Source organism: Aulonocara sp. 'chitande type north' Nkhata Bay, linkage group LG8 (assembly GCF_057382095.1).
Source record: "Aulonocara sp. 'chitande type north' Nkhata Bay isolate Kocher_YH1m ecotype deep benthic linkage group LG8, A_spYH_male_GT1.1, whole genome shotgun sequence".
Taxonomy (NCBI): Eukaryota; Metazoa; Chordata; class Actinopteri; order Cichliformes; family Cichlidae; genus Aulonocara; species Aulonocara sp. 'chitande type north' Nkhata Bay.
In genome coordinates this window covers 21,129,989-21,150,942 of record NC_141351.1, presented here as the reverse complement: position 1 = coordinate 21,150,942, position 20,954 = coordinate 21,129,989, and the positions used below count along the sequence as shown (strand labels likewise).

General features: G+C 39.1%; 1 protein-coding gene across 1 annotated transcript; it reads right to left on the bottom strand.

The window, feature by feature from the left end:
* Positions 1–1,707: 1,707 nt before the first annotated feature.
* On the bottom strand, positions 1,708–20,733 carry scn4aa (sodium channel, voltage-gated, type IV, alpha, a). Its single transcript, XM_086304250.1, has 26 exons — positions 20,462–20,733; positions 20,137–20,266; positions 19,978–20,071; positions 19,767–19,895; positions 19,153–19,244; positions 18,744–19,034; positions 18,572–18,635; positions 18,263–18,404; positions 17,955–18,152; positions 16,040–16,210; positions 15,722–15,851; positions 15,007–15,245; positions 14,748–14,921; positions 14,284–14,640; positions 11,600–12,082; positions 10,994–11,035; positions 10,794–10,917; positions 10,523–10,677; positions 10,235–10,408; positions 10,014–10,136; positions 8,653–8,934; positions 8,515–8,568; positions 8,142–8,283; positions 7,881–7,981; positions 7,370–7,640; positions 1,708–7,272 (listed from the first exon to the last, which is right to left on the bottom strand). The coding sequence occupies exons 1-26, from the start codon at positions 20,711–20,713 to the stop codon at positions 5,981–5,983; spliced, it is 5,706 nt and encodes a 1,901-aa protein (XP_086160376.1). The 5' UTR covers positions 20,714–20,733; the 3' UTR covers positions 1,708–5,980.
* Positions 20,734–20,954: the final 221 nt, after the last annotated feature.

Below are 20,954 nucleotides of genomic sequence, written 5' to 3'. Positions count from 1 at the left end.
TATTAAAGTAGCTATCATTGCCTTTTGGTAGTTATTTTGTATAATAAATTAGCACCAGAGAAATAAAAGTATATATGACCAGAGAAATTAGTGACACATTACAAAAGCATGGTAGCTATGATATGCTCATTTAGCCTTCATTACATTTATTTGAAATAGCTGCCATAAGATAGTAGTTCATAGTTTTGTATAGCAGAAAAGTGTGAAGAAATGACTATCAGGTATCAGTAACTAACTACCTGTAATCATTTATATTTAACCGATTACAGGGAACTTTTATATGCTCATCATTCTAACCAGGCTTGTAGTATTATAGCATTCTCCTCATGTTTAATCTGTTTCTGCTGTCTGTCTTGCAAAAATCAGGTATTTTATAAGTAGTTTGTCTAATGTCTGAATTTTTAATTATGAATGAACGTTGACTCACATCTAACTTGCCAAATTTTGTGAGTTCAAGTGAAAATAGCAGGCTTTTTTAGACTTTAGTTAGCCTAAAGTCTAATTGTAAACCAAAGCCTCCTTTTGGGCATAAATACCCAGTGGTGTTAGACAGAAAACCGTCTGTGTGACTGTCATTTGTTACAGGATGGTTTGGTTAGTTGCACTAATACATGCAGTGGTGGTTCTTAAAACTAGATGGAGATTTTAAAAAACACAATGTTGTTGTTTTGGGGGGATTGAATTGCAAAGACACACAAACTTCTTTAGTCTTCTGCCAATAAAGGCCATGCCAGTCCCCTCTCTGTGCCTCGAGTCACACAAGCTCAACTAATGGGTAAGAGTTGGAGGATTGTTTACTCTTTTATAAGTTATGAACTTATGAAAAAGAACAAAAAAATAAAGGTACTGTTGAATTAAACTCAGCTCAAAACACCTGATCATCTCAGTCTTTGTTCATTTTAGTCCTTCTTACTACACACAAATTTGTCAACCCGACAAGCATCAGGAAGCTTTAACACAAGCGTGTTTTGGGAGTGCTTGGCTAAATGAGTGCTTGGCTAAATGATATTAAAATGATGTGCATAGCAATAAATGTTCTAAACTTCTGAATGCCACCCATGTTATAATGGTATAAAACTAAAACTAAGACTGAAACTAATAAAAAACTAAACTGAAACGACCAAATCAGCTCTGGAAACTAACTGAAACTAAAGTGAACTGAAAATAAAAAATGGAATATACAGTAAAATAAATAAACAAACTAAGAAAAATATAAACCTATAAATAATAAATATATTTGAGAATGAGAATTGTACGAACACAACATACAATGCCATTATGTGGCTCGGTACATCCCCCAAAGAGCTTTTAGCTTTGCTGTGGACTCTCAATCTTGTTATGCAACATAAAGCTGCAGTCAAGAGTGAAGTTTTCAGGTCAGTCAAGCTGATCTCATTTCCCTAATTTTTAAAGCTGATAAACTCCGCACAGCAGAGTCCTCGATTTTTGCGTACAGTGTGGATTTTTATCACCTATCACAGTCTGTAAGGAAGAGATAAAAAGCTTCTTTCAAGAAATATGTAATAACTAGAAATGCTGTACCTCTCCTAAAAGAAAAGAAATATTTCCAAAAAGATTTGCAATGTTTAGGATGTCGAACCTTTACATTTTTATAAGAAATGGTGGCTGCAATTGTTTGCAAAGCTGATTTATTTAATCAATCAAAAGTAAAATGCAAGCACAAAATCTACAAAATTAAATGTCATTTGGTGTTTGGCTCTTAATTGTGACAGATCTATTTACAGTTTTCTAATTATTTGACGTAAAAATTCTGGATTAATCCTACTTGTTAAAAAAATGTTGCCAACCTCAACCAATTTGGTTTACTAGACATTAGGGCCTGAAGAAAAAAACAACCAAAAAAAGAGTAGCATTGAAAACCAGGTGGCAAGAAAACAGTCACTAGAAACATGCATTTGCAGAGGTGATCTCTAGCTGGGTGATGCAGAATGAAATGACATAAAATGCAAATAAATCAAAAATCCCATCGTCCCACTCCATGACAGAAACAGGGTGCTTTTTAATCTACTGACACTCATGCTTGAAAAAGTCAGTGAATGCATATTTTTCAACATAGAACCTGCTATTAAGTTAAGGCCTCAATTAATCCCCTGTTAATAAAAATGGTTTGACTGTAAAAAAAAAAAAAAAAAAACCACACTGCACATGTTTAACAGTTGTAAGTTGTTTTTGAGGAGGTTAAAGTAGAGCTCTCGAAGTGTTGCTCCTTAGTGATGAGGCTTTTTTAATGTGCTTTTTCTTACTCATTAACCTACATTTCTTATAATTATGCAAAAAGATGGACACTCATAGACATAGAGATTAATGTAAAGCATAGTTCATTAAAAAGTCTGACTATAGTGGCTTTTTTAAAGAGTAAAAAGTCACTACATTATGTTCTCTTGGTTGTTTTCCATCTTCAGTTTTTAGTGTTGCTGTCAACCTCTCCACCAGCAGAGGGCTACAGTGCATCAATGCAATTTCACAGACAAGACAAAGTAGTAACTGACAAGTGATCGCACAGCCTACTTTTCTTTACAATAACTGTTTTATTCTAACAACATAGTTTTAAAATAACAAAATGATATAAATGTACATTTCAGAAGAAAAAAAGAAAAAAGTATGTACAAGCAACATTGTAGGTGATTGTAGGTTGTACCAGCAAAGCTCCCCATGTGTCTTTTCCTCCAGTAGAAATGTAAACAAAAAGAGGACACTGTCTTGTGAATATGACTGTCCCATGAGAGGACACTATAGCTGAGTGGTGCAGCGGTGTCTCAGTCTCACATAGGAGTTCGGATGGTCACGTTACAGTCTCCTGACAGGAAAAACTGCCATGCTGTAGCAGCAGGATATGACAAGAGAGACCCCTTGTGGAGGAAACATTCATAATTTATGTACCTTCTCCAAAGATGAAATTGGAACAGTGTCAAACTCAATGAAAATAGACATGTTATTGCTTATTGTTAAAAAAAACAAGCTAGAAAACTGTAAAAGTGCATATGTTATTCATGTATATACAGTACTGTGCAGAATGTAAAGGGGCATCTGATCAGATATCAACATCATTTTGTGAGTCGAGAACTGCATGAAGAGAAAAAATAAATCCACAAAACAGTCAAGGAAAGTCTTTAGGATGCTTGGGACAACCTACCTGTGCAAATTAAAATGAAAAAATAAAATAATAATAATAATAATAATACTGCATGACGAAGTACCAAAGAGGAGTGGTACCGTTCTCGAAATAAATTATATTCACAAAGAGTGATTTTATTTGATTTCTTTCTGTGTTTACTGCACTTTAAATGAAGTTTATTGCTAAATTTAAAAAATATATGTTTATATGAAATTACTTTTAAAACTGCCTGCAAGTTTTACACAGTACCATATATTTAAAGTAAGACATCATAATTTCTATTAAGACTTAGACAAAAGCAAGAGAATTAACATGTTTATATGACTAGATCCACTGCAGGTTTTCTTGTAAATTTGTAAAAAGATCTGATTAACTACATTTTGGAAAGTGGCACATGTTTTTTTTTTTTATTCAACCATTCAATGTGTGTGCCTTGCATCTTGTGATCTAACCTGAGACGAAACTTCCTTTTAATGCACAGCGAGTAGGTATGTGCTTAGCAGTTCTCTAATACAGCCACATTAACATAAAAACATCACATTGTAAGTTTACAGACAGCGTTCAAACCTGAATGCTGAAAGGGAAATCCAGCTATGAAATGGCCAAACATGGCTGATTTAGGTTTTGAGAACATCTGATATCTGAAGGGACCAAAAAATATAAATATAAACATGCATACAGTATGTAAGTGGGAAATAACCTTTGAAATCATTCAGTGGAGTGCAGTGAACTGCTCTTATTTGACTTGGAGGGACATAAATAGTGCAATATAAACTGGGCCTGCCTGAATGAGCCTGTTAGGAACAGATGCTAACTATATTAGCCACACCATGTGGGTTTAGTTAACCCCATTGTTAACTAATAAGTAGTTTCACAGAAAGAGAGGGACAATGAGATCCAGAGACTCTATTTTATAGCAATTTATTTACCTGTGTACAAAACAGATTCCCCATAGAAAGTCATCTGGTACCTAATTAATAATAAAACACTAATATTAGTCTTTTATACTCTTTACCTTTTGATAACATGAATTATGATTTTTTTGTTTTATTTTGTATTTTCTTTGCTTCTTATATATTGAGATAATACTTGTTCCAGTATTATTAATTTGTCTTAGTTGAGTTTTAGTTTATGTTTCGTCTATGTCTCCTGATATGAGTCTTTTCCTGTCCCCTGTGAAGTCTGTCATTTGTAATGTCTTTGTGTTCACGTTGTCAAGCTTGTCTTGTCTTGTCTACGTTCTGTTGTTTCCTGTTTTACTTTGAAGGGTCTGGTGTTCCATGTTCAGTGTGTTTAGTTGTACTTCCCCTGTTGCATTCAGATTCAATTGTGTCAGCTCATTATCCCCAGGTGTTTTCACTTCCCTCATTATCATTATCCTGTGTATTTAGGTCCTCTGTCGTTCTCTGTTCAGTGTCGGGTTATCTGTTTGTCTAGCATCATGGACTTCAAGTCACAGGATTATTTTCAAGCTTTGGTTTATGTTCATGTTTTTCATCATAGTTTTTGCAATCCATCTGTTCTGATTCACGTTCATGTGAATCAGCTATTGTTAGCTTATCTCAATTTAGGTTTTGCCTTTGTTTTTCTTTCTGGTTTTTTTGTTTGTTTGTTTGTTTGTTTTCTTCCCACTAGAAATTTACCATAAAACAGATTCTAGTCCACAATAATGTTTCAGCCTACAGTAAAGTCTAGCATATTTTTATTGGATAAAAAAGGTTAAAATAAATATTAGATCTTGTATTTCTGTTAAACTGAAAGAAATCATATCTTACTGTTTCATTATTTTTGAATTGTGCATTAAATCACAATTTTCCTTGACCAATTTTGTTAAGTTTTATGTTTCTATGAAGGAAACATTGAGGGGTGTACGACAAGGTATGTTCAGACTTAAACCAGAGATTTTAGTGTCACTAAAACCTCTTTTAACCCGGATAGGTTAGGTATAATTAGCTGTAAGTGTTGTGTTTTCAAAAGTTCTTTTAATGAAATATGATTCTGAGCTGAGAGAATATTATTTTAATACCAGCTGAGCCACAGACTATTATTAGTGTAATACCCCAGTCTAATTGCAACAGCGCAAACTCCAAGCTTCGCATTGCCACGAGAATTAGCACACGTTAATTTGATGATGCATGAAATGTATATGTACGATTTCATGTTTATTCCATCATTATCGTTCATCAATATCATGATGAAATATAGTTTGAAGTTTCAGACCTCCTATGTGTAACTGACGAGAATGGTAAAACACATATATTCATGTGGATTTACAACATTAGCAGTTTTCTGGTGTGTTCTTCTCATCATATTTTTTTTATTTTTGTTTGATTTTGCCTCCTTTTCCTCCCTACTGATGCAAGGCAATTTGTTTATTTTGTGTAGAAGAAAGCATCAAATTTCCCTGAGCCTGAAACAGAAAACTGGGGTTAACAGAGAAAGTTGGTTACCAACTTTCTCTGTTAACTTGTGAACCACCACCACCAACTGAACTCATTAAAACTGAACTGAACCTTAAAACTGAACCTGTAGGTTTTGTCAAGGCAGTTAACGCGCACTTTTGCACACAAAAACCCTGTTATTTTGAACCTGCTTGGCAGTACACACTTCAGTTTCACTTTCAATACCCAAGAAAATTAAATGTAGCATGAAAAAAAAGAGGAATAGATTCTTAAGTTTAGGGATAAAAACTGCATTCGAAACATCAGTTAGACTCTTCTGTATCTAGAGTTAAAAAGCATATCAGCAACACTTATACATTAACAAGAACAGTTTCCATCACTGTTAAAAAAAAAAAAAAAAAAGAATAGAGGGAAGAGACAAATAATTATATTGTGCAGTTTACTATACAACTGACTCTGTCAGGTTTTCTTGTAGAGTCAAGAGGTGTTGGTTGGGGGCAGAATGCAATAAAACCTCATTAGTGACTTCTACAGGAACAACGACAATATTTTGCACGGGGGTTTCTGGACAGCACCGTGCCTCTCTGTAATGTGACATTGCCTCAGGATTAGAGGGCTGTTGTCTTGCCAAAGTTTCTAAAGCTGCTTGCTCCATTTCCTCAGCAAGCTCTGCATTACTCCCATAGAGAACCCCTAACCTTCGTGCAATCAACCCTTTTTTTTCTGGTGGATCGTCACCTTCTTTCTTTCTCCCCATCTTCTTAGATCGATGCATAAAAGCTGCATGGCATAAGCAGCGCCTCAGAAGATGGCTGCGGTAAGCCCTCTGAATAACCACAGCGGCCCTCTGCTCTTCTTTGTGGCGCACCGTTGTGATAACTGGTGCAAAGGTGTCTTTGCTATCCTTAAATTTTTCCTCAGTGCTATTCCGTATTGCTTCCATCTCCACTGTGTTTCCCAAGATCAACTGAGTGACAGCCATCAACACATCCAAGTAGTGGATCTTATCTCCAGCAACCAAGGGGAGATCCATTTCGATCAGCTGGAACAGGTTGGGTTTGGCAACCTTCAGTGGCTCCTGCAAGGTATCACAAAAATCTGAGAGCTGGCTATACTCAATAAACTGAGTTCCATCAACGTCAAATTTCTCCCATGTCTCATTGAACATCTCAAAGTCGTCCTCACTGAGTGGATCGCTGCTTTCCTCCTGAGCCACATTGAAGTTCTCTAAGATGATCGCAATATACATGTTGACCACCACCAAGAATGAGATGATGATGTAACTGCAGAAGAACACCATGCCCATGCCAGGGCTTCCACAGTTGCCCTTTACATTCGTGCCAGGATGCTCAAAGTCTGGATCACAGTCTGGAGGCTCCCGGTTCAGCATTGGAAGTAGAAGTCCATCCCAGCCTGCAGATGTTGTAATCTGGAACAAGCAGATAATGCTTCCTCCAAATGTTTCAAAATTAAATATATCATCAATCCCAGCCTCCTTTTTGACATAGGCAAAATTTGACATCCCAAATATAGAGAAGATGAACATATTGAGGAAGAGCAGGAGACCAATATTGAATAGAGCAGGTAGGGACATCATCAGGGCAAATAGAAGCGTCCGAATGCCCTTAGCTCCTTTAATAAGACGTAGAATCCTGCCTATCCTGGCCAGTCTGATCACCCTGAAAAGAGTTGGTGACACAAAGTACTTCTCAATTAGGTCTGAGAGCATTGTACCTGAAAGAAAACACACAGAAAAGCAACAATGTATCAATATATCTGCTGGACCAAATTAGCAATTCACAGCTGTACTTTTGATTCATTAATTACCCACCAGCTATTGACAAGATGACCACGACAAAATCAAAAATGTTCCATCCATTGGTGAAGTAGTACTGCCGCAGGGCAAAGACCTTCAACACACACTCTCCAGTGAAGACCACAATGAAAGCCACGTTTAACTTAAAGAGGAAATCCTCTTTCTCTGCACTTTGGTCATCTGTTTCCACCATCATGGACACCATATTGAGGCAAATGAGGACCATAATGAAGATGTCAAAGAATTGCTGACTGATGAAGTCAAACACTATGCCCTGGATTAGGTTCTGTAAAGGAGAGGAAGCAAATCGAGAGCAGTGAGGAACAGAAATACAAATCCAGGAAAGTCATTTGGCCTGTTAACACAAGTAGTGTGCAGAAAAGGTGAACATAGCCACATTATGCATGCCAACGTGAAGCATCATTACTTCTGATGATGTCATTCATACATGCAAGTTTTCCAGTCTTGGACTGATCAACATAAAGCATTGCTAATACAGAAAACTAAAATAATCATAATGTCTTACCGTTGGACGAGGAATTGGCTTCTGTGGCTTCTTGGAACCAAGTTTCTTCATGGCTTCATAGTACTTTTTCTGTTCATCAGTCATAAAGATGTCTTCATCTCCAAAGTGCGGAAAAAGCAGAATTCAAACGTAATTATAGGAATTTAAATAATGTCACAAGTCTATGTGGTTTAAAGTTATAAAATTGTACACTTGAAAATAGGAAAGAAAACACTCAATGCTTTTGCACAGGCACTATTTCAGATGAACAAAGTCTTATACTTATCTTTTTCTTTTGCTGACTAAAGTTATCAATAATGACCCCAATGAAGAGGTTAAGTGTGAAGAAAGAGCCAAAGATAATGAATATGACAAAGTACATGTACATGTAGAGGTTGATTTCGTAGGATGGTTGCTCTTCCACCTAAGTAGAAAAAATACAGGTGAATAAATGCCTAATTATCATCATTTGCTCAGTTACAGGTTGGAAGATTTTCTTCATTTGATTCATCGGATATTTTATAATGTCGGATTGCAATGCATACATGCTCTTCTAAGGAAATAATTGTAATTGGACTCATAGTCGCAATTTATTGCCCCAGATGAGGATTCCTTTATGCAGCTCACCAGAACTTCAAAGACACAAAATCATTACCTCTCTTGAGTCGACAGCAGCATACATGATGTCCATCCAACCTTTAAAAGTTGCCTGCAGTCAGTGAAAACATTTATTTAAAATATGTATCAGTAAATATGACTACTAATTTTCTTTAACTCAAACAAAACACCTCACCACTTGAAGTAGGGACAGGTAGCCTTGTCCAACATTGTCATAGTTGACTTTCATGTTGACCCAGCGGGCCTCCTGTGTCGCTTCTTTGATGGCCATGCAGTCGCTCCGGTTATTGACTTCAGTGATGGGGAAAAGCTCCTCCGATGTGGTGTTGATGCAGCGGTAGAACTTCCCAGCAAACAAATTAACTCCCATGATGCTGAAGATGAGCCAAAAAATCAGACACACCAGTAGCACGTTGAAGATGGAGGGAATTGCTCCAACGAGAGCGTTTACCACCACCTGCCCCACAAGACAAGACTCTGTTTAGAACTTTGCAATAGATATTCAGATTTATTCAATAATTTATTCAGCTGTAAGACCTGAAGTACTGTGCAAAAGCACCCCACATTTCTCTATAATTTGTTAGCAAGATGGGAAATAGGTGGAGCAATTTATTGAAAGGTGCAAATATTCATGAGAGCACAGTATGTAAGTCACAAACAGAGTTTTTAGAACCCTAACAAGATTTCAAGTCAATATTTGGCATTGCCACCTATTTTCTATATTGTAGTCTGAGCTTTCTTAGGCAAGTTTTATTCTGTTTCCTAAAAGGAGTCCTCTGGTCTAGTTCTCCAGGCTTCTTGACTTTTGTTTCGTTCTCTACCAAAATGATCCCAGACTGCATGTCATGTTTTATAGACTCAGCTAAAGAAAAGAGAACATTATGTGCTTTTGCAACAGGCTGCTAGAAACAAAGTGCTTAAAGATACAATTCAAATTGGTTCTTGGCTAAACTGTTATTTGCTGACACACAATACTGATCCTTTGAGTTGGATACATCTTTTATACTTGAATGATTTATAGGTCAATCTTAGGTGACTTAACAAACAAATAAACAAAAATAAAAGGAAAGATAAGGTCGGGTACAAGAACCTGACTGAAAATGAGTGAAAAAGCAGCTAATGTCCAAAGAAAAGCTTTGAAAGATCTTCAGAAACAAAGGAAAACTTGCTCAAAAACACTTTAAAATAACAAGAATGTCTGACTCCTTGGAAAGGAAAAAAGAAAAGAAAGAAATGAGTGGTGGTTCAAGACTTTTGCACAGGGCTACAACAATAATCTTACTTAAGTGAATGCATTGATTAGTTAGTCAACTGACTCCGGGAAACCCACCTCAGTCACCTCTGTTACAGCAGCTGTGGTTTAAGCATGCATTCAACAAACACAGTTGGACAAAGCCAGGCAAATTAGTACAAGAGTGCATCAAACATGACAGGTTTGCATCTTCTAAATCAGTGTTAACCATTCAAAATATTATAATGTTAACATTAAGTATTACAAATTCCATATGAAACAAGCATTAGCAGCCAATAACTTACCCTCATCCCTTCAAATCTTGATAGTGCGCGAAGAGGCCTTAGTGCTCTGAGGGTTCTGAGGGATTTGATTGGCCCAAGGTCAGAGTAGCCCATCCAGTTGGCAACTAAACTAATCAGGGAAATCTGTAGCAGAATCAAAACATTTCCCATTCAAGTGCTATCACAAAACCTTTCTGGCATAGGAGATGTATTATCACATACAGGCAAGCAGTGAAACTTACATCTACAATGAAAAAGTCTAGCCAACACCAGGCATTGGTGAAATAGGTCTTGAAGCCATATGCAACCCATTTAAGGAGCATCTCGATGACAAATATGTAGGTGAAAATCTTGTCAGCATACTCCAGAATTATCTTGATCGTTCGGCGCTTTTCTATGTATATATCTTCAAAAGCCTGCCAAAAGAAAACATTATCTACCTAGATATGTGTCATGACAGGATCAGTGTCTTAACGCTATCATAAAAAGGTCATCGTTTCTAAATTTGTTGCTGTTATGACAACACTCACAAGAGCTCCACTGCTGAGGAGGATCATAAAGATTATGAAGGTTTCAAACCAATCATGCTCCACAATAGTAAAGCAGGTCTTGCGGAGGTTCCACCATTTTTTGCCTTTGTCTTGGGTGATGTCCACCATCAGACATGGCCAGCGCCTCACACAGTCTGAGAAAAGTGGAAAGGTTTGCGATTACCTCATAATGTCAGATTACAGAATGGCTACTGAAAAAGACTTCTGTGACTTTTTAGTTTTGCTTATTTAATAAAATTGTTGTTCATACTGTCAGTGAAGCACGCCTCTGGCTCCAGTGGCTCTGGCTCTTCTATTTCCGGTTCAGGCTCAGGTGGTCGATAGTCTGCTGTGCTGCATACTGAAGAATCTTCACTATTCCGAGCACCCATCAGCTAGACAAGAATCACAGTTAAAGTTCAGATGCAAATGCCTTATGCAATCACACAGATGAAAATACTGTTAACTCACTTTGATATTTCCTGGGATACTAATTTGATCTTTCACATTTTCCTGAAACAGCAGACGAACAGAAAACAAACTTTATTAAGCGTTCATAGGAGTTTGAGAAACATCCAGCACACAAGTTTATTGTCCCAAAAATACATTATGGGGATCCTGGGAGCACAGACAAATCCCTTTGAGGTTACGTCAGGAACAACATCCGGTATTATTTATTTTGAGAATAATTATTTTCTTTGCTGCCTTATTTCCAACAGTTACAAAAATATATATATTCTGATGATAGTTAGGATTTATTTTAATGTTTGGTAAATTTCCTAATACAAAGTTCCAATACATGTTTAAGCTATGTTGCCAGTTTGTTAACCAAAGTCGAATTTTACTTATGCTGGATATATATTTCCTGATTAATTGAATTTTAGCTGCAAATTTGAAAACAAAAAAGTCAAGTTGGACTCGTGAATGAATGAATGAATGAATGAATGAATTAACCAATACAATTTATCGTTGGTGGTCAAGAGCTGTTAAAATCTTATTTTGAGATGAATAATAGATCACAAGATGGCAATTATTTGAAATGAACTGTATAAGACTTTGGATAAGAAGTTTTCTTACGGTATTCTGCTGGCTATGTCCCTCATCTAAACTCTCAGAGTGATTATCATCATTGGAATCACTGGTTTCATCTTCATCATCCTCATCGTCCTCTCCCAGATTTTCAAAGTCTGACTCTCCCTGGGCAATTGGCACACTAAGACTAAACTCTCCATCCACAATAAATCCAGAAGGCCGGCCTTCAACTAGGCAATCTGATATCCCATCTGCCAGTTTGAAAGTCTGACTGGTGTCCAAATGGTTCATTTCAATTCCTTCCGTTTTAGGGTCGACGTCATCAGCAGGGCCCTCGTCAGGCTCCTTGGGCTTTCTGCCAAGAGTCCGCAAGATAGTTTGAATGATGAACGCTTTAAACCAGTCGATGAACCGTGTGATCCTGCCGATGGCAATCTGGAGATTGTTCATCTCTCCGTCATCTTCTCCTGCAGAAAGGTTGTCTCCACTGAACGAGCTGAGCAGTAAGGCCAAAAAGAGGTTCAGCACCTGAGTTCAAAGAGTAATGAAGGTAATTAACAGCTTCTTATTGTTCATTTTGTTTAGTGAAAATAAATATTTGACAGTCAAAGTGATGCCTAAAGAAGTGAGAATTAGGAATCATTACTCGACTGCAAAACAGTGATCAAGTTTATATCCAGTGATTAGTGAGTAAAACTGTACTAACTTTGCTGAACCAAACACAAGTTTGGAATAGCTCAAGCAGACATCATATACCATATTGTTCCTGTGACGTCACATCAGTAAATATTATGTTGTCTGCCTCCTGTCTCAGATGCAGCTATCTTTAGTTACTCAAACATGTTATTTGATTTCGCGGCTTCTATTTCCCAGGTTTAGCAGGAGATCATGGTTACATGGACTAGTGGGAATGCTCATCTCGTTTATTCCAGTGTCAGAGATGTCAATAAGAAAATAAAGCTGATGGACAATATGAGCTGCACAAAAACCAAACGCGACAATGAAAGATCGGAAATGGATTTGATGATCTTTGATGAGTGGAAAAAATAACTGTGGTAGAGGTTATAGTGTTTTTCAGGGTCATGTTCCTAGTCTCCTGGAATATAATTCAGGTGATTTGTCAGCTAATTCCATTAGCTTTGTACAGTTCCGGTAACCTGATGAAGTGAGACATTTCTTCCTTGTCTTAGAGGAACAGTGTGGCCTATAGGAAATGTACCCAGTCAATTTCTTGCTGCAAAATAGATTAAAATAAAATAAAAAAATCTAAACATTTAAAACTCATTACTTTTGGTTTTATCTGAAGGCACAGCCAGCAGCTTGAGCTGATGTTATATTATCATTTGTTTAATAAAAACTATGCATAAAAGCTAGTGGTGATTTCATGCTCATTCAACTAAAGAAAATACTCTGCGTGATTCTCAGTTCAAAATAAGCCCCTCCCTCTGAGCCAAGTTTATTCTAATTGGCTGCCCATCTCACACAGAATGATCATCCACCATTCTAACAGTAATGTATGACATAAAATAAATAAAAACATAATAAGTCCCCTTTAAATCTTCTCTGCTCCATATGCTGTGGTGTTGATGGCTCAATATGATTACCTCTACATCGATTAGAGTTCAATCTGCTATCAAATGACTTCTCTTTTACACCCAGACGCACTGCCACCTGAGCTGTGCTCGCTCAGCTGTCCGCGTTTGTTCCATCAGTGGCAGCATGCTTACTTGAGCCGGATCTTAGCGCATACTCAAGGTCAAAACCACTGTTTGGTAGCTTAAGTCATTAGATTTAAATAGAAACCCCCTCCCATGAACCTTGTAAGTATATTATTTGCCTCATTATTAGAGAAAAAAGTGTACATTCATGTGTTAAGTAAGCATGCTCAGGTTTAACAGTGGGTAAGTAACTTTAAGATCCAAGAAGCCTCAACAATTTTGGCACAGCGTGCCTAACACAATACTTCAAACCTTGATGATGAGCCATTTCCTTTTCATTTCTATGAATAACCTGATAGGAAATGGATTTGGCTCTAGTCATTAAATATGATGCTGAAATGATGTCTGACAGTGATGGTCTGTATGGCCTTGTTTCGTGAGGCCAAGATAAAAAGGTCAGGGGGCAGCGTTTTCATGCTACAGACACTCAGAATTCTTCAGAAAGCATTACAAACCCTGAAGCCTCATCACTCTCAATCAGTTCAAAGGCTGTTCTGTTAAATTGTATATGTTGGACTGAAACAATCTCCTGGGAAATAAATGTCACTCTGACACATGTCATTCATCTAGATCCCCAGTTGGGCAATGAGTCCAATCAAACAACAAAAACTGCTCAGGAGCAGCTTGAGGAACATGAAAAATCTCAAAACACCCGTGAGAGGTGCCATAACAAGCCTGATCCATGGATACTATGCAACAACCCACAGAACACAGAGGATCTGAAGTCTCGAACCACAGGGGTGAGGAGGTCAGGTGATCCTGCACTGATGGGTCAAAATTTTCTTGGCTGCACGACTGGGGCATGCACGGTATAAGAGAGGTTGTTTTAATCTTTTGGCTGATCCGCATAAACAGTTCTTTCCTCCAGCTCCAACAAAAAAAAGTTTCACAAGTTTTTCCTTAACATACTCAAATATTTACTTCACAATCTCCTAGATGGATCACTGAAATAACTAAGACTTTCTTTCTTCAATCTTCAGTCTGAAGATAGCATGCAGTTGTTGGACTCACCACTAGGTTTCCAATGACCATGACCAACATGAAGACAACTAAACACATCCCAGTTCCGGCAACCTCCATGCAGTCCCACATAGTCTCGATCCACTCCCCACACAGGATGCGAAACACGATAAGAAATGAGTGGAAGAAGTCGTTCATGTGCCAGCGCGGCAATTCACAGTCCAAGGAGATCTTGCACACGCAGTCGTTGTAGTTCTTGCCAAAGAGCTGCATGCCCACGACGGCAAAAATGAAGACGATGATGGCCAGCACCAAAGTCAGGTTTCCTAAAGCCCCTACTGAGTTACCGATGATCTTGATGAGCATGTTGAGAGTGGGCCAGGACTTTGCCAGTTTGAAAACTCGAAGCTGTCACCAAACATGGGACAAAAATAAATAAAAACATTTAGTAATAGCAGAGCAGGTAATTCCACTGTGTTAAACTGATGCAAAGAAATTTAATCAGTGTGTCTCACCAGACGGAATGATCTGAGGACTGACAGACCCTGAACATTTGCCAGCCCCAACTCCACCAGACTGAGTGTAACAATGATGCTGTCGAATATGTTCCAGCCAACTTGAAAGTAGTAGTAGGGATCCATAGCAATAAGCTTGAAGACCATTTCTGCTGTGAAAATACCTGTAAAAACCTTTTTAAAAAAGATAAATGTTTTTTTCACCCCTTAAATCTGAGCAATGTCTTTAAAGTATTTTAAAATGTTAGGCAGCACATACCAGATTCCCCACTGACAGCATATAGTCAAACTCCGGGGTCATGGGGTAGTGCTCCATGGCCATGAAGAGGGTGTTGAGCACAATGCAGATAGTGATAGCCAGGTCAACAAAAGGGTCCATCACAACAAAGTATACTCGCTTTTTAAAGACCACCCAGGGGGTACAGCAGTCCCACTTCAGGAAAAGGTCAGCAAATTTGTACCAGCCAGGTGGGCATGGCCTCTGAGCCTCCTCCAACTCTAGAGAAAGAGGCAGAAAACAAAAGGTAATATTAAACCTCACTTAAACCTAAACTTTCAACCTAAAGTCCAAGTCTTGTTGCTTCAGGTTATAGCTGTGCTGAAATAGATCTAGCTTAACACCATGTTTGACAGGAATCTCTGCTACACACAATATATTTAGCCTCATTATGATAAGCTCAAGACAACTCCACTGTATCGGCCCTGGATAAATTAATGAACAATGTTAACAACTGCTTGATAATCTTAGGAATTATTGCTCACACCAGAGCACCTAATGCTAAGCCTTGTGTACTTCACCCCCAGTGGCACCCGACACTTCCAGATGCCAGATTTCTCCACGCAGTATAAAAAAAAAACATTACCCCGAAATAGAGGTTATGTTGTTGTGCCCTCAGCTTACATTAATCAAAGCTAAACAACATATCCTAATTTTGTTAGTGTGATATCAATATTGTGTGTGTTTGGTGCTGTACCTTCCATGGCAGCTGCAGTGAGCACAGTCAGAGCACTAGCAGTTCTCTCTGCCATGCATGGTTCATCCAGTTGAAGCATGCTGTGAACGGAGCCCAGTGACTTCTCTCTGCATTCATAATCCATGGCAGACTGTAAAATAGCATAGCATAGCATAGAGTCTTTATTTAAACGCACTTTATATCCAACAATGTTGACCAAAGTGCTACAAATATAGTTTGAGAATTTCTCAAAACACAAAAGTCAAGGTATGCAATTGCAGATGGACAAGGCAAAGGTTTTTAAAAACACTCATACAGGCACCACTAACTATAGCTTACCTCGTTCATGGTAGGCGCTCTGATCATTAGACGTGGAATAATTCTCCCATTGCAATCTTTGACAATTTCATCACGGTCAAGGCTCTGTTCGTCATCTGCCAAATCAGACCCAGTGTGATGGCTGAGCGAGTTCTTGCTGGTTAGAGTGCCTTGGCTACCAAGCATCTTAGCCTGATTGGCAGAAGATAAGTCATTCAGTAAGAAGTCTTTGTTATTGCATTGGACAGTTTATAAAACCCTTTAAAAGATGGCTCGGCTGTAATTTTACAGTATAAAATATTACTTTATTATAATTTAGTACTGAATAGGTGACATTCCATGTCCCATCTGCTAGTCTTGGTAGCCAGGGATCGGTCCATCAGGGACACCGCTCCTGGCCACCACCCGGCTCACAATGCACCTGACCCCAACGGTGCCTCCTGCAGGAGGTGGTCCTGCAGAAAGATGGGTCTTCCTGCAGGATGGGTCAGGAAGATGGCCACCAGACGCTTGCCCTCGGGCAAACTCTCCGGACCTGGCTCCAGAGTGGGGCCCTGGTAACCCTATCCCGAGCAGGGTGAACTGTTCCCTAGGTGTTCTTCTCATAGGGGTCTTCTGAATTGCTCTTTGTCTGGTCCCTCACCCAGGACCAATTTGCTATAAGAGACCCTACCAGGGGGCAGAAGCCCCTGGACAACATAGCCCCTGGGAGCCCTGGAACACAAAACTCCCTACACCATGATAAGGTAGCGATTCCCTACTCTCACCTATGGTCAACCAAAAAAAGAAATTGGAAAAGCTACACTACTGTGAGTAGTGACCGAAAGAACAAGATCGCGGATACAGGTGGCAGAAATGGGCTTCCTCCGAAGGGTGGATGGCATCTCCCTTTGAAATAGGGTGAGAAGTTCAAGGTGAGAAGTTCAGGGAGGAGATCAGAGTAGAGCTGCTGCTCTTCCACATCGAAAGGAGCCAGCTGAGGTGGTTCGGGCATCTGACAAGGATGCCTACTGGGCCCTCCTGGTTGAGGAGTTCCAGGCATGTCCCACAGGGAGGAGGCCCTGGGGCAGACCCAGGAAACACTGGAGAGATTATATCTCTCGGCTGGCCTGGGAACGCCTTGGTGTTCCCCCGGACAAGCTGGAGGAGGTGGCTGGGGAGAGGGAGGTCTGGGCTTCTCTGCTTAGGCTGCTGCCCCCGCAACCCAGCCCCGGTTAAGCAGAAGAAGGTGGAAGGATGGATGGATAATACTGAATAAAAAGAAGAAAACAAAGTTTTTACTATGAGCCATAGGATGGCAAAAACCAGTACTGGGATTTTGGCTAAAAGGCTTGAAGGTGAGACTAGTTTTGACCTGTAATAATACTCTAAACGTTTGAACACGTGGACAGCATGGGAAGTTATTGTAAAGTAATATAAATTTGGCAATGAGTCAGGGATTGCTGGGACACTAAATCCAAATAGTTGTGGTTAAAAGTGGTTGTTGTGGCACATATTTGTGTCTTATACACTTTGCATATTCAGTTTTATTTTGAATTTGATCCAGGCAAAGACCAATCTCTTCCAGTCATCCAGGAGGAATTTAGTGTTAATCAGTGCATTTTTCAGGAAGGAAAAAGCACCACGTCACAAGGCAAAGTAAATAATAGTTTGAATCTATGACCAAGAGTCTCCCTAGATCACATCCCTTGAAAAGCATCCGGTGCCAGAAAGAACTGCATATAAAGAAGGAGGTTCAACACTGTAAATACTGTCTCTGTGTATAAGTTTGATTTATTTGCCAATAATAGTCTTTGAAACTTGCATCAAAAATGCTTTTGATTGTTTTTGGAAAAAATAATAAATCAAGCAAATGGAACACAAATTTGTTTGCCATTTGTTTTAATCAGTTTTTGAACTAATTCTGATTTCAGTGTAACAGGCCGGTGCAAGTTACCTGCTCTTGATTCTTGACTTGCTCTAGTAGTCGCTGGAACTCCTCCTCTTTTTCGATGGCCTCTTGCCGAGTTGCCTGATTCTGTTCGTCATAAGCCATGGCTACCACAGCCAGGATAAGATTGATGAGGTAGAAGGAGCCCAGAAAGATAACGACTACAAAGAACATCATGTATGTCCTACCAGCTGCCCTCATGATCTGTTTTAAGAACAGAAAAGAAGCTACGAGGACTAAGGACAAATTTCTTCACAATACATTTTTAAAATTAAAGCATAAACTGTAATGAAGCAAATGAAAGAAGAGCCAACCAGCTGGAAAAGGTTCTCCCAGTAGTCCTGGGTCATGAGCCTGAAGAGGGCAAGGAAGGCCCAGCCAAAAGAATCAAAGCTGGTGTAGCCAAAGTTTGGGTTCCTCCCAGCCTTCATGCATGTGTATCCTTCGGGGCACTTCCTGTCAGCAGAGAAGAAAAGTTATCCAACTACATCTGGACTCCCAGCCTCCAAATCACACTTGCAACCTTTCTAAAACTTCAGTTAAGGCTCATGTCTGGACTGAAACTCCAGTACCCCAAATAAAAGACAAAATTAGCACTGTAGCATCTTTGTGGTGATACGCACCCAGCATCGGAGCTGTTTCCACAAATCAGAGCATCTTGGCTGCCTTCCAGAAAGTAGTGATTCTCTATAATCAACCAAAAAAAGAAATTGGAAAAGCTACACCTTTACACCACTGTGGACAATATTGATTTAAAATTACAGATGAAAAACTTAGAGATTAGATGAAAAATACCTGAGTTTTCAATATATTCAGTGAAATTGAAGGTGCTGTTGGTATATGTATCATTTAAGCCAATGGTGTCGTTGAAGTCCACTGTGTTATTGGATGAAGAGGTGCCGTTAAAGATTTCAAACATGGTGTCATTTGTTTGGATGGGCCATCGCACACATTTCTGTCGCAGGTTTCCCATAAAAAGCTGAAGACCAACGAGTGCAAAAACCGCAAGGGCGAAGACTGTCAGAATCATCACGTCCCCCATTTTCTTCACTGACTGGATCAAAGCAGCCACAATTGTTTTCAAACCTGACAAAACACAATTGATACATGAGTGGTCTATATTTGGAAGTCTCAAAAACCAGTAAAAATAATGTGTACTGAGTGGAGTTAAACTATTAGTGTTATATTAAAACAGAACGCATACCAGGAATCACAGTAATTGTTTTAAGGGCTCGAAGCACACGAAATGTCCTCAGAGCAGACACATTGCCGAGGTCAACGAATTCAGTGACGTAACTGGGAAAAGGCACAAACATATCAAGGAAATGGTTTCCGTGCCACCCGATGTAAGCAGAGGTCTCATCATAAAACATAAAAATAAAACAAAAACATTGGCAGCGGCCAGCGGTACTCTGTGTTTGTGTGTTTCCGATTTTTAATAGATACACCTGTGGTAATTTGAAAATCCTAGGTGACTTCCTTCTTGAATTATCACATTCACAAACTTGGGTGTCTATGTTGCCCACCCTCCCGGCAAGGTGACGACAATACCCCATCAGAATTTTACAGCCGAGGTGTAAAAAGGGAACCACACTAGCAGCTAATAAGACAGGTACACTGTTCTGATGTAATGAAGCAAATGGAAAAACATTTGGTTTTAGTCAATCTTTTACTAAAACCAAATGTCTTTGTTGGATAACCTTCAGTGGTTATATTGCACCAGCAAAAAGGGTGGAGTTCCTACTGTCATTTAAGTACTAACAACTATTTACCAAATGCATCTACATAGTTTAAATAAACACACAAGCAGATACTTACGCCATGCTGATCACCATGAAATCCAGCCAATTCCATGGATCTCGAAGGAATGTAAAAGATCCAACACAGAAACCTCGAGACAACACTTTAACTGTTGCCTCAAAGGTATAAATACCAGTAAAGACATACCTACAAAGAAAATAATCAGAATTAATTATCCAAACTACTGTGTGAGGTGTGACGTGTGAATAATCAGTGATGAGCTACTTACTCAACAGTTTTACTCCATGCTGGTGGGTTGCTCATTGTCATGAACACGCAATTCGATAGAATTGTAATCATGATGAACATGCTAAATAATTTAAGTCAGGATTAAGGAAGCGTACAAGAATACTGTCACACCATTCAAACTAAAATACACTCAATAAATCAAAAGGATATGAATGTATGAGAATTTTGATGGCTCCTCTCCTAACCAAACTAAAGGGGCTCAGAATGTTGCACGCCGGTTCTGCGTTGAACCTGAAGATCGTGTTTCCTTTGGTGATCACAATGAATGTCTGAAAAACACAAAATTATCTATGAAGTTTGTAATTTTTTGCACAAAAAACAACATTTCAATTAATTCTCTAAGAGACCCTGCATGGAGCTGCAATGACACATTTTAAGATACAGTCGAGTTTATTAGAGCCTGAGTGTGCAATGTGTTTGTGTGCTTCAGCAGAGCTTTTTCTTCCATGTGTGCTCATACTGACTTTCTGTGTTTCATAGAAGGGGTCTATGTCCTCCAGGGGTGTGTTGAGCAGCTCTGGTGGAGGGTCCCCAAAGATCATGGGCAGACCCTTGCCTGCCTCCAGATCAGCATTCGGGGTTGCTGGTTCCTCGTCATCAGCCTTTACTTCTGCTGCCTTTTTCCTTTCCTCCTCGAGCCTCTTGATCTTCGCCAGTGATTCCAGAGTAAAGGGGCGAAACGCATCGGTGCCTGGGGGAGGAAGCAGCAGCACCATCTTTGCATTGCGAAGGGATACCGCCTTGCCGGGGTTTCCCTAGAAGGAGCTGGTGGGAGGACAGTGAATGAACAGAGAGAATATAAAACAACCATAGATTTTTAAATAGGTCCAGGTGTCACATGCAGATAGGACATACAAAAACCTTCAACACAAAGCAAATCAAAACATGAGCTTTACAAATTTACATAACCCGTATAACATTGCCTTTTCTAACTAACAATATGCATCAGATGCCCAG

Coding starts and splice junctions, on each gene's coding strand:
- scn4aa (XM_086304250.1), bottom strand. CDS start 20,713: ATGGTGCTGCTGCTTCCTCCCCCAGGCACCGATGCGTTTCGCCCCTTT. Junction 11,036..11,599: donor GACATAGCCAGCAGAATACC/GTAAGAAAACTT, acceptor CTGCTGTTTCAG/GAAAATGTGAAAGATCAAAT. Junction 8,935..10,013: donor CAAGATTTGAAGGGATGAGG/GTAAGTTATTGG, acceptor CTTGTGGGGCAG/GTGGTGGTAAACGCTCTCGT.